The sequence below is a fragment of the Propithecus coquereli genome, unplaced genomic scaffold, assembly GCF_000956105.1.
Source record: "Propithecus coquereli isolate 6110/MARCELLA unplaced genomic scaffold, Pcoq_1.0 Scaffold5, whole genome shotgun sequence".
Classification (NCBI taxonomy): domain Eukaryota; kingdom Metazoa; phylum Chordata; class Mammalia; order Primates; family Indriidae; genus Propithecus; species Propithecus coquereli.
The window spans coordinates 12,867,200-12,881,170 of record NW_012150840.1 but is presented as its reverse complement, the minus strand read 5'-3'; the positions used below and the strand labels follow the sequence as shown (position 1 = coordinate 12,881,170).

The following is a 13,971-nucleotide window of genomic DNA, read 5'->3' as shown; positions in this document are numbered from 1 at the left end:
AAGTGGCTTGATGGGGGTGGGTGAGTAGGCTGAGGACTGGCTTTGGTGTGGAGAGCTATTTTCCCATAAGGGCAGGACTCTGAGTTCCAGTCCTGCTGTGTCTGGCTCAGTGGGGATTTAGGTAGGATAGTGGAGAGGTTGTGAGCTTGGCTGTTGACTAGACTCCCCAGAGGAGCTGTGTGACCTTGGGCCAGTTACTTGATCACTGTTCGCCTCACCATCCTTAGCCTTTAAATGTCTCATAGGGTTGTTGCCAAGATAAGATAGTAGTGAGTGTAAGGTGCCAGCCTCATACAGAATAAGAGCTTGGCAAATAGTAGCTATTGTTACTGTGTCAGCTTTGAGTGTGATGGGCCCGGTGAAGGGCTGGGGAACCCCTGGGCCAGAAGTGGTGGACAGAATTCTGGACTCGAGGTCTACCTTGCCTAGGCAGTCTTTGCACAAGGAACACCTGAATTACATCTTAGAGAGAAAGAGGGAAACTCCGGGACAGCAACAGGAAGGCAGTCAGGAAGGGCATGGCTGGTGAGCAGACAGAGCCATGCTGAGCCCTGGAGTGTGGTGCCAAGTGCTCAGGACTCCAGATTTCCAGTGAAGGGAAAAGACACTGTGGCCTAGGATGGCTCAGGAAGGTGTCACTGAAGAGGTGGTCCTTGAAGTCAGGACAGCTCTTAAATAAGCCAAGAGAAGAGTGGAGGGTAGAGCACCAGGGAAATGCCACTGGTATAAGTGCTTGCGAAATAATCTTGCCCACTCCTCAAGCCCTACCTGGGGGCTTCTTACTCATCCCTCCAACTCTGTAGAGGTGGTCCAACTTGGTGTTTTCAACCACAAACACGGGCAGAACACCTATTGTGTGCTTGGTAGGCCCTGGGGATGTAAATATGAGTAGGATTTGATCTAGCACAGAGTCCCTTATGTGGGAGTTTTTCCAACTACAACTGTCTTGACGTGTCTCTGATATGCTGGTTCAGCAGGACTGGGCTGGGGCCCAGGCATATGCCCTTTTCAGTAACTACTTATGCACTTCTGATGCCCAGTCTTGGTGACGAATCCCTGGTTCATGTCATTATCTGTTTATAAACATGGAGGCTGTGAATGACCCATCGTGGTGACATGGTGGGAACAGGACATGGAGGAGTTCTTTAAAGGGTACTGATGGCCTGGAGAGGAGCCTCCTTTCCTGTCTAGGACTGGGTAGGATGGGGGCAGATAATGAAAGGGCAGCAGAGTTTGGATTCTTAATTTGGAAGCTTTGATCCTGTTACCTGTCTGAGCAGGTGGAGTCACCACCTCTTTCCTCTAACCCCTGTTCCTCTCTAGTTCCTCGGCTTCTTCGTTAGCTCCCCTTCAAACCCAAGAGAGTATTTGGGATGGAGGGCTGGGATGCAGAGGATTCTTATTCACTGTCGGGACACAGAGTGGACAAATTGACATAAGTTATAGGAAGGTAGATTTTGATTCAGATCAGGGTGTGGTGTGAATCTCTTTATCACAGTAAGAGTTGGCCAACAGTGGGACAGTCCGTCCTGTGACGTAATGAGTTTTCCACTGCAGGGAAGGTTCAGTGGCAGCTGCAGATTCACCTCTCTGAGATGCTGAAGGGAGAGCCCTTCCCTGGGCAGGCTTGAATGGCCACAGTTCAACTCTGGGTGAGAGAAGAGGAAGCCACTCCAGTTCTCTTCTTCCCTGTTTCAATTGCTGTTCCTATCTCATATCATCCTTCCCTCTCTTTTCTATCCCATTTTATCTTGTGTTATTTATTTTTTTTTTTTTTTTGAGACAGAGTCTCACTGTGTTGCCCGGGCTAGAGTGCCGTGGCGTCATCCTAGCTCACAGCAACCTCAAACTCCTGGGCTCAAGCGATCCTCCTGCCTCAGCCTCCGGAGTAGCTGGGACTACAGGCGTGTGCCACCATGCCCGGCTAATTTTTTCTATATATTTTTAGTTGTCCAATTAATTTCTTTCTATTTTTAGTAGAGACGGGGTCTCGCTCTTGCTCAGGCTGGTTTCGAACTCTTGAGCTCAAACAATCCGCCCGCCACGGCCTCCCAGAGAGCTAAGATTACAGGCGTGAGCCACCGCGCTGGGCCTATCTTATGAATTCTTAATAGCTCTTGCTTTGTCAGAGATGTTTAGAACACTCGGTGTCCACCTGCTGAACTTGAGCAATGTGTATAACAAGCTATTTGTCTGGCGTCTGCCGACCACATAGGCATTGAGCCTGTCATGCTGGATTTTTCCACGGAGCCGGTTCTCCCAGCAAGTGTGTGAGTTTCTGTGTGTGTGTTCGTGTGTGTGTGTGTGTGTGTGTGTGTATGTGTGTGGGCTCATCATGCTTTTGCTTGCACGTGCGCATGAGTGTTGTAACTGGAGTTGTAGCTCAAAGTAACAGAAAAGCAGTTTGCTCAATGGGGAATGTCAATGGAGGGGTGGCGGTGGCCTTGGTTTCCAGGGAGGCCTGGCTTCCCCTCTCCAGCCTCCTGCTTCCTTCCTTTATCCCCACCCCTAGCCCCAGGCTTACTCCTCAAGGTTAATTTCCCTGACAGCAGCTGTGACTCCATCCTCCTCTCCCCCTTCCTCCATCCACCACACACACGGGCTTTGAGTTATGTGCCTCCTGTTCTAATGAGATAAACAACACAAGTCTCACGAGGCCCGGCTCTTCCCTGTGTAAGTGGAACTCCAGGGCCAAATGTGTTGTTCCTGGGGAGGAACCCTGGTGCCTGTCAGCCTAGTGGGGAGGGCGAGGAAGGGGGCAAGGAGCCCCTAGAGAGTTCTTGGGGCCATTCGCTTGTTGAGACAAGGTGGATTCAAAGCAGACATCAACGAGCAGCCCGTCTTCCCTCCTTGTGGCTAAAGGACCGAGCAGTAGCAAGGTGGGTGGGGTGGGGGGCCCTTGTCACACTGTGTACCACATGGGCATCGAGTCCAAGGCTTGTCTGGGCCAGCTAACTCGTGATGATTAACAACTATCATTTGTCATCTTCACGGTTATAGAGAGCTTCCTCTTGAATATAAGCTAATCCCTATGACAGTCCCTATAAGGTAGCTATTAACTCCCATTTTACAGGTAAGAAGACAAGCTCAGAAAGGTGTTAGGATATTTCCCAGGATGCATGTGCTCTTCCTCTGCACTGTGGAGCTTCTCCAATCCACCAGAGAAAGAACGAAACAAGCAGTCCCCTCTTCTGGACATTCAAACTGCTTATTAAAATGGACTCTCCCAGAAAAGTGGGCCTGCAGCTACCCGGGGAGTGGCCTGAGGCTGCCTTCAGGCCACTGACCAACAAGCACAGTGACTGCTGTCTCAGGAAGGATGTAGGACCTGGACAAGTGTTGACAGTTTCGAACTCTTGCTGCTTGGATCTTTTGAGAGTGCTGGTCTGGACCTGCTCCTTTTTACTGACCTGCTTTTGATCAGGTTGGAAATACCATGAAGCAGCCTATGTGGCAAGAAGGGAAGCTAAGGCCCAGAGATTGCCATGGTGGGGTGGGTGAGGTGGGCTCTGGGCTTGGTTCTGAGCCCTGCTTCTAGAGTCCCTCTTGGATGGTTTGGGTCTAGGTGGATGAATCGCCTGGAGCCAGGAACAGCAGGGCCAATGGTCATTCAATTCTTGCATTTCTGAGCCTGGCTCTGCTCTGGTTTCTAAGAATCAGAGGGAGAGGGATCAGAACCTCTGGCGTGTTCACAGTCTTGCAACCTGTGGGAGCAGCAGCATGGTTAAAATGATACATAATACCTAAAGAGACCTGAATATTTTGGTTCCTTTAATGCTGGGATAGTTGACTCTGCTTTGGACCCAACCTTATACAAGGGTAGAATGACTGTTGAAAATGAATGAACGGATATATAGCAATGAAACTTTCGTAGATTTTCTCTGCAAAGGCAAAAAAATGAAGTCAGTTTCCCCTCTTAACTTCTAAGGGCCCTGAAATAGAAGACAGCAGATGAGAATTGAGTCCTGATGTCCTCTGAACCCCGTGGTCCTAGGTGTGTACAGTGATACTTTCATGCGAGGCTGTCTGCGTCTAACAGCTGTAGCGTGCCACATGTACCTACTGAAGACAGTTCTGATTTTAAAGTGAAGCTGGAACATATTCATTTAACAGATGTTTAGTTTGGTTCTTCTTTGTGTCAGGCATATTGCGGTTCTGGGGATTCTCATTAGAACAAGACAGAAAAGTCTTTTCACTGTAGCAGGGGTTGGTTGGCTTGCTGGTTTATGATGGGGGATGTCAGATAGTCTTTGTAGACTGCAAATCACCAAGTCAGTCTTAAGCACCTTCCTCCTCTTCCCTCAGCCTCCACCCCTGCCCTTTTCTCTGGGAGTAGACTGAGGTCTAGTGTGGAGAGTCCACGTTCCTCCAAGCCTTTGACTGTCACATTGTGTGCCACAGGAGCCACAGAAGTGTTGTCCGATGAGGAATAAGGCTCCCCATGGGGTGCCTGGCATGACAACAATGCTGGTGGTGTCAAAGGCCACATACAGATGGAGACACTTGTTGGGAGACAGTGTGCTGTGTAAGCCCAGCCACTGGGCTTCTGCCCGTTTCTTTTTGTAAGGCCCAGGCAGGTAGACAGGGATCTACAGGCATCCTGGCTCTGCAGACCATGGAGCCTGGCCACCTGTGTGACCTCTCCTGGAGGTCACACAGGGCTTCCTGCAGTGAGCTTCCAGCAGCTAACGGTGGGTAGGAGAAGCCAGTAAGTATTTTAGATCTGGCTTCTTTGGTTCTGTTTCCTTGAAATGCTTCTCACTCCAGGCTGTCCATAGGGTAGGCCAACTGACTTCTGATGCTCCACCTTGAAGGGAACCTGCTTAACCTGGATCTGGACAGAGGGGCAGTAGATGGGCATCCACTGCCTTGGGAACACTTTGGTGAGGTTGACTCTGGGAAGGTTCCTCTTGTAGTCTAAATGTCCAGCTGATGTTCTCCCAGGCCAGGGGAGCAGAACTGGCTATGGTAAAGATGATGGCTCCTGTTGGCATGGGCTTGCTGAACAGCATGGTGGGGCAGACAGAGTAAGGGCCCTGGGATCACATGACTTAGATCAGCTTTGGCTGTGTGACCTCGACAAGTCACTTCACCTCTCTGGGCTTCAATTTCCTCTCATTGTGAATGAAAGGGTTAGTCAGGGTAGTTTCCAAGGCCCCTTCCAGCCTGGAGCCTTTAATCTTTACATTGTCTTTGTCCACAGGCCTTGCCCCGGGCCAGCTGTATACATACCCTGCCCGTTGCTGGCGCAAGAAGAGACGATTGCACCCACCTGAGGATCCAAAGCTGCGGCTACTGGAAATAAAACCTGGTCAGTGCCCTCTGGATCTTGGCTGGGCCCATGATGGGGGAGGCAGGGAGGGCTGGGCTGGGCCCAGGACAAAGTTGGCTTGCTCCTTTATCCGTAGAGCTAAGTGTTCCGGGAGAGGAAACATGTCCACATGATGCTCAAAGGTGTGCCTCTGTGCCTGCTTTGTGTATAAACATGTCCACCCTAGTTTTTCTCCCCTCTGGGTGTCTCGTGCCTTCCCTTTCCTTTTGTCTTTTCTCTTGCCACTCTAGGGGAGTAAAGCCAGCAGCAGCAGGGTGGGATGTTCTAGAATGACTTCCTTTCCCAATAGAACTGAAGGAAGTGCAGCTCTTTGGGTCATGTGATATTTCCTTGTGGCCTCAAGTAAAGAAACCTTGTCCCAGGTTGTGTGTTTCTGAGAAGAAGAGAATACACCACAGACCCTCCCCTCCTTTACCCTGCATAAACCTCTGGGGCATCTTGCATGGAAAGGGCCAGTTTGCTAGAAATTGCATTCACCTCTGATGCAGAGATGGAAGAGTTTGAATTCAAAATTTACCTCTGAGTGATACAGATTGCTTTGTGGCCACACAGAAGGAATTGGTGGTTTTATCTTTACACTGATATGTTATTACAGTTTGACTACATGGCTGTCTTCAGACCTGCATCTGGCTTGCAGCAAGGCTAAGTGATTGCCTTGGGTCCTCAGCTTTAAGGGTACCTCTGTTTTGAGGGGTGCCGGAGCTGGGATGTGACTCAGCCTGGTGGGAACAGTGCTGTTCAGTGGTGCAAATACAGAGCTGACATGCTCCCTCCCACTGTCACCAAAGCATTGCAGACCAATGGAGGCTGGCTGCCTGGCAATGTTATGTCACTCCTTCCTTTCCACGCGGACCCCTTAGGCTGCGTTTGCTCTGCAAAATCTCCACCTACAGTTGTTTGGAATGTTTTCACTCACAGTTCCATGGTTAAGAGTGTTTTAATTATTTGCTTTAACTCAGATTCACTTGTGTAGAAGTTTTATTTATTAGGGGTGAGTGGGGACTAGATTCTTCAATGTGTTCCGTCCCAGTTCTCCAATGTCCTTACACAATTTATGGATCCTCGAAAATAATCCAGGATGATGACTGAGGTTGTCTCAGTGCCACCTCGATGCCGGTTGTAGGAGATCCAAGTCCGCTGGAGCAGCACGATCCAATAGAAATATAATGCAAGCCTCAAGTAGCTTTACGTTTTCTAGTAGTTACATTAAGAAAGGGAAAATGAAACAGGGGAAATGAATTTTAATAATATGTTCTATTTAACCCAACATTTAAAAAGTATTATTTCAGCATGTCATCAATATAAAAATTATGAGTAAGATCTTTTATGTTCTTTTTGAAATTCAGTGTGTATGTTATACTTCCCCACGTCTCATTTCGGACTAGCCACATTTCAAGCGCCCCATAGCCACGTGTGGGTGGTGGTGCCCATCTTGGTCAGTGCGGTTCTAGAACTAGACTCAAAGTGTGCAGCATCACCTGGGGCTTGTTAGAGATGCAGGATCTTGGGCCTTGCTCCACACCTGCTGATCCAGAATCTGCATCTTATCACAATCTCCTGGAGTACAACCCCAGAATGCACACTGAGATGTGAGAAACACTGTTCTCCAAGGCTGTTGGTAGCTGGACTGCAAGACCCATTGGCATTACTGAGAGGATCTAACAAGCTACATGTAATTTTCTAATTAATATTTTTATATATTTATCTGTTTTATCTTGAGTAGGTATACAGTTACATGTTTTGACATTTGAAGGATAAAAAGGATATATTATATAATGGAAAAGAAAACCCAGTCTCTCAAAAGGTAATCAGTGGTACCAGTTTTGTGAGATTCCTTCCAAAGATAGTCTACACAGGCACCAGCAGTTACATCTGTCTGATTTTTCCCTTCCTTTTTTTACACAGCACAACCACCTTGGATTTTGCCTTTTCCACTTAAAAATTTGGCTTAGATATTGGCCATAAAGAGTTTCCTCATTTCTTGGTTATAATTACATAATACTCCATTGTATGAATGGTACCACAATTTGTTTAACTGTACTATTCCCAATTTTTGTTTCTAATTTTTCCAATTTAACCAGTGATTCAATGAGTATTTTGCATGTATATGAGGATGTCTCATATAATTTGTTGATTATTTTTTTATAAAACTTGCCACTAATTTTAAATTATTAGTCTTTATTCTTAACATTTACATAAAAAGTCTTTATTAAGAACACTTTATATCAGACTAATTGGGTCTTCTTTCATAGAATCAAAGATGATTAGCACTGTAAAATGCCTTAGATATCATTAGCCTTAATTATTTTATTGAGGTCCAGACAGGTTAAGAAACTTGTTCAAAGTTACACAGCAGCAGTTCTGGTGGATCCAGCAGAGATGCCACGTTGCTTGATTTCCTTGTTCGATGCTTTGTCTGCTTCTTCATGCTGCTGATAGGTATACTAACTTCAAGAAACTTTAACAAGGCTTTTTCTCTTAAAAACTTTATTTTATGATTATAAAACTAATACATATTAATTATTAAAATAAACGAGGAGATAGTTGGAATTCCTCCAGTCATAAATCTCAGAAGCTCAAATCAAACTAGCCTAAGCAGAAAATGGGAAGTTGATTGATGTAACAGTAAATCCCAGGGTTTCTCTGGCTTCAGGCATAGCTGCATCTAGGTGCTCAAACATTGTAATGAAGGCTATATGTTTCTCTCTACCTCTAACGCTATACTTTCTTCCCACCATGGGGCAGACAAGGTGGCTGCAGCACTTCCAGACTCAACATGTACCACACCCTTCAACAGCTGTGGCAGAGAAGTCCCAGGAAGGACTGATTAATTGGCTGGGTTCATATCTTTCCTACAAATCACTGCCACTCAGGGGATGGGACACTCGATTGAATAATAATTATTATCAGAACCAGTGTCTGAGCAGCACATTGTAGTCTACAAAGCCCTTTACAAAGCACTTTCTTTCATATCACTTACTTGGTCCCTATCACAGCCCTGAGAGGTAGAGAGAGGAGGGTGAAAGTGGTATAAGCCCAGTCTATGGGGGAGGGAAAGCAGGCTGTGGGCAGAACCAAGAAGTCTGCTGTACTGCTTGTGTATTGGAGAACCAAATGTCCAGTGTTGGTGGGACTAAGGCAAAAAACTATGTCATGCGTGTTTGATCCTCTGTTTACAAACATTCCCTTTGGGCACAGTGGCCTCCCAGGGTTTACACGTTGCCTATGGCTGAACACGGAGCAGCACATTCACAGCTGGCTTTGAACCTGACGCATCCTCGGGCCTGCCATGACCTGCGAGGGCGGGGAACAGGAACCCGAGGGCTGGGGGTTTGCTGTAGCCAAGTCCCCACCAGCACAGTGTCTGTATCTGTGATCATTCGAAAGGTCGCCTCAGCTTCTGCTCCAAGCATGAGGCAGAGTGTCTGTACCAGGTTCCAGGTGAAGGCCCAGCCCCAGAGATGGTCAGGGTCCTGGGCAAGGACCCTCTCTGGAGAGACAAGCACCATCCTTTGTGAGGATGGGCCCTCCGAGGTGCAGCCATATCCCAAGGTGGGGAAACCTGGGCTCCCCCAAGGCAGGTTCACTCCTCCACGCCAGCACGCAGGTGCTGAGATGTAATAAACAGCCAGGGCTGGAATAAATAGCCTTTCACATGACAGAGCTCCTTCTCAGATGCACTTGTTCCTCTGTTTGGGTAAGCAGACCTGCTGCTAAGCCTACTAAAAGCACAAACAAAAACAAAACCCCAAAAGCCTTTGGCCAAATGTTTGTCATTTCCTGATCCTGTTCTGAGTCTGTACCACCGGGGCCAGGCCTGGCTCTCAGAATGTACCATCGCGCCAGCCTGCAGCTGCAGGTGGTGAGCGAAGATGCCCTGGGAGCACCCGGGAGTCAGTGATAACGAGCTTCAGCCTGGTGCCTCGGAGCAGTCAGGGCCCATCTAGAGAATGCGAAACAGCACAACTAAAGAAACCACTCTCTTTTAGCAGGGATACAAGTTTGCATTTGAATTTTTGTACAAGCCAAAATTTCAGAAAAGCACTTTCATCCATGGCCTCAGCTAGCCCATGTGGTGTATTTGTGCAAAAGTAGAAGGCAGCACCCCCTCTGGGGGAACATTCACAAAATCATTCCCCTTCTGCTGGGTTACTAGAGCACAAGCTGGAAATCAGCCCCCCCTCTGTGCCCTTGGTAGGTGTCCCTGTGCAAACACAACCCGTCCACCTTCCGGAAGCTCTGCCCCCATCATTCATAAATTGCACAGGGACATTTTTTTGGGGGGGTATGTCCTCCCTAGTGACTTATTTTTAAATGACTATCTCTTATTTTTATTTCATTTGACTTGAGTTCAAGGAGGGCTTGGTTTTTTTGGTTGATACTTTGAGTGTGACTCAGACTAGAGTCACTGGCCAGAATCCCTGGAGAACTTGCTGCAAATTCCTAGTAGCTGGGGGCAGTCATCTGGGTAGACTGAGGCTTCCCAAGGATAGAGGAGCAGGGGAAGGAAACAGATGGAGATAGAGGGAGAGGCTAGGGATATGCTCTCTTTTACACTTTGTAGTGGAATTGGGTATAACCTTTTTGAAGGACAATGAAAAGTACCTACTAGTAATTAAAACTCACATACTTTTGACCTAGAAATTCTACTGCTAGGAACTTAGCCTGTGTGTGTGTGTGTGTGTGTGTGTGTGTGTGTGTACACACACGCATATTCATTCACTACCAGAAGGTCCACTGATAGGGGACTAGTTAAATATATATTATAGTACATTCATAGAAGGGAATACTATTTTGTGTTTTAAAAGAGTGAGTAAAAAAAAAATGGAAAGATGTCCAAGATACATTGCTAAGTGGAAAAAAACAAGCAAATCACACAATAGTATATATAATCCTCTATGGGCAAAACTTGCTGAAAACCAATAATCTGTCCATCCTGGGCTGAATCTCTTTAAATTTATGGAAACTGAAAGACTGAGTTTATGTTGAAAGAAAACCAACCCACCTACCTACCCTTGGCACCCTCCACCACCCAGCCCCTGAGGATGCTTGTCCTTTCCTCTCTCTGCCTCCCAGCCTCCTGGTGTGGGCTCCCCGGAGCACCCCTTGGCACTCCCCAGGAATCTGGTTATGTCTGGGACTCCCGAAGTCCCCCAGGTTCTAACATCAGCACACCCTGACATGTCCTTGTCTCCTCAGGGGAGGGGAGAAGAGCCTGCCTGGTCTGCGAGAGACAGAGACCACTGGCCTCAAGCAGAATTGTCTCAAGGCAGAAGTCTCCTTCCACGTCACACTCTCCCATGGACAGCGAGGAGATGCCACAAGCAATTTATCATGCCAACACTCAGCTTGTCCCTCCCGTCTTCCTTTGTGTCCCTGCCTGAGTCCAGCAGTGACAGGCAGCTTTCGGCAACAAAGGCTAGAGTGTCCCTAGGGTTAGAGTCGTCCCTGGCCCCGGGTCTGCAGAGCTCTGTTAGGAAACCAGGTCAGAGCAGAGGGAGGGGGTGCAGGTTCAGGCATCTCGAGGGCCCTTGGAGAAGGTCTGAGGACAGGGCCGCAGAACCACCCACTTCTGGTTCAGTGCCCCCAAGCACCAGGTTCATCTGGGATGAGGAGATGTTCCAGGGTGGGGAGTGGGGAGGTGGGTCTTGGCTGCCGTTGAGTCATTTGTTCCCGGGTGAAATTACTCGCAGTGGAGTGATGCCTCAGGCCTGCTGTCCTATCCCGTCTTCTGCACTGTAAATGTGCTGTCTCTCCTGTGTTTCTTTACTACTTGCTGAAAAGAAAAATCTGTCTTTGTGAGGGTGGGAAGGGGCTGAGAACTAGGAAGAGCCCTTTGGAATTTGAAAGCTTTCTCGACACCCGTGGACCTATGTGTTTCTTACGCCAAACATCACTCCTCCAATCGTTCTAGAATAAACATCTTGCAACCTCCTACTTGCCTGGGTGTCTGAAGGACAACACATACAACATTATTTCTCTCCGCTGACTGACAATCAAGTTCAGTGTTCTCTGCAGCTTGCACTTGGCCACAGAGGCAAACGCAAGGTGTTTCATGACACAGACATCACAATTCCTACAACGTGAAGGCTTGGGCAGGGGCCTGGTGCCAGTGAGGGGCCTCCCCTGGATCGTCTCCCCGGGAATAGAGCTCTGTCCTTGCAAAGGGCGAGCCGAGCCGACAGGAGAGAAAAGTGGATAGTAAATACCCCCTAGAAGGCCCTGAAGCAGGGCAGGTGCTGGGCAAAAGCCAGCTGATTAAAAAAGAGGCCTTTAACTTCACTTTTTTCTTTTCCAAGGAAGAAAAGACAAAGACTGGCAACAAACTTTTCCTTGTGTCCCTTTGGATTAAATGCTTAGATCAATTCAGCCTTTTAACCCTAGACCTTTGGTCCCCATGGTCTAGGACAGACATTATCTTTGTTTTAGAGGTTGAGAAACTGCAGCACAGAGTTAGGAAGCTAATTTCCAGGGGGCAGTGTGGTGAAGCAAGGAGAGAGCCCCAGGGAGCCTATTGGAACTGGCGCCATGTTGCCTCGCAGCCCACACACGCTTCCATCCTGGCACTCCCAGGGCTTTTACGGCAGGTGGTCCTCCGGTGCCCGAGTGTACCTGAGGCCTAGTCCATCCCTTCCGCTCTGGGACACTTGGGGAACAGCGCAGCTCTTTGCCACTTTTGCCAAATTCCAAGGGTGATGGGAGGGAACGTGGCCAGGAATAGGGTTCTGGTTCTTTCTCTTGGTTTGTTCCTATTTTTGGCAGCCCTTCAATGAGGGGGGATGAATGACCAGGATGATCACCCCTCATCACACGCTGATGGGGAAAACTCAAACAGGAGGGCACTGAAGGAGGTGGTCGCTTAGGGTGTCCCAAAGCAGGGCGGCCATAAGCCGTCCAGCAAGCAAGGCATGGGGACCCCAAGAGGGGTGTCCTCCAAGGGGGTGGTCCAGGCAGAGGGGCCTGAGTGCTGCTTGCTTGGGCAGGGGCGGAGAGGCCTGTCTGGCCCGCCTAGGGTGCCGTCCCTGCCACACCGAACTGCCAGAACTCTACAGATGGGAGCAGGCTGCGGCCAACTTCCCCAGCTTTTGAAAATCCTGCATCTTAATTAGTTCCCTACTGCTTTTGTACATGGCCCACATTTTAATAGTCCCCAGGCTTCTTCCACCATTTGCTCTCTGATGTTCGGTGTGATTTCTCTTCTCCTCGAGACAGTGCCCCTGGCTCCTCCGACACCCTCCCAGTCCGGGAACAACTTAGGGAAGGCCGATGTGCCAAGCATGTAGCCTGAGATTGATGAGCCTGTCAGCCGGCTCCCTCTGCCCCCGGCCCTCCCCCTCTGCTGAGTGTCCCTCAGATGCATGAGCCGGGCGGGGTGGGCAGGATGGGGGGAGGTGAGGGAAGGGACCCTTGGAGCCTCGAGCCAGGTGTGAGCCAACGGGCAACGTGACCTTCTCCCAGCCTGCAGAGGAGTCTGGCTGTGTCCTTTCGAGGGGGAAGGACGCTCCGGCTCCCACCCCCATCTGTCAGTGCTTATCTGTCTCTGTGCGGGGGGGTTGCCTGAGCTTGGTACAGCTGGGAGAATGGATGCCTTCAAGTGCATCGGGGGGAAATGACCAGCCATTTATCTCTTTCCTGCAGTGTCAGAGCCTGCAGCCATCCATCTGGAGGCCTGCAACAGCAGCTTCTCCAGCTCTGGTTGGCCTCGTGAGTAGGGGAGCCGGAGTGAGGTGGGCAGGCCACTCCAGCCCCCACTCATGCTGCGAGTGCCTATGGGCTGGAAGTGACCTGTACCTCTGCCTTCTCCTGGCAGTCTCCGGAATGGAGACAGGCTGGAGGACTGAGCTGGGGTGTCCTTAGCACTGTGTGTGTTCTGCAGGGCCCTGGGAGCTTGGGCTGGCAGAGGAAGTGGGCCTGCAGGTGGGGGTGGCCAGGGCAGCACATGGCCGCTGCTGAGTGTCCATGGCTGTGCTTTGCAGTGGGACCCGTCAGAGCCACACGCAAGGCTTGGGTTGTAAGTCTGAAGGATCACCCAGTTACACCACTGTGCGTGCACCTGTATCTCTCCCCACTGGAAAGTAAGCTCTTTGCGGGTGAGAGTTTCTTCATCTGTGTCCCTAGCACCCAGCCTGAGGCTTGGCACCTAGTAGAGCATTGACAGTAAAGGTTTATTAAAGGGATGACAAAAGAGATGTGTCTGGTGTTTGATCTCAAGCTTGGAGAACACATTGACTTAGCTCTCATCATCTCTGTTTCATAGGTGAGGGAGACTGAGCCGGAGAGGAGAGGCCTTGGGCAGCTGAGCTGGGCTTGCCATGCGGTTCCCAGCCTGGCCTGTGGGTCCTATGAGAGTTTTGCTGTCTTGCCTTTCTTTGGTGTGTGGTCACAGGGGCCTTCCCTGTGCCAAGTAGCTGTGTTCTGCAAGAGAAGAGGCATCAAGCAGGGATTGCAAAGCTGAGGTTCAAGTCCAGATCCCTCCACCTACTGGCCTTGTGATTTTGGGCAGTTACCTAGCCACTCCTGCCTCGATTCTCCATCCGTGAAGTGCAGACCATGGCAGTTTCATGGGGTTGTTCTGAGAATAGTGTGGGGTGGGGAGGAGGACTTGGTGAGTAAGAAGCACCGTGATGCTACCTCCGCAT

The 13,971-nt window shown here is 49.4% G+C and overlaps 1 protein-coding gene across 1 annotated transcript in view; it reads left to right on the top strand.

The window, feature by feature from the left end:
- DPF3 (D4, zinc and double PHD fingers, family 3) overlaps window positions 1-13,971 on the top strand; it is a 233,774-nt gene that overhangs the window by 111,213 nt on the left and 108,590 nt on the right. Inside the window, exon 3 of the mRNA XM_012656079.1 lies at window positions 5,204-5,311. Within this exon, the coding sequence (XP_012511533.1) occupies window positions 5,204-5,311 (108 nt within the window). The remainder of the gene's footprint in view (window positions 1-5,203; window positions 5,312-13,971) is intronic.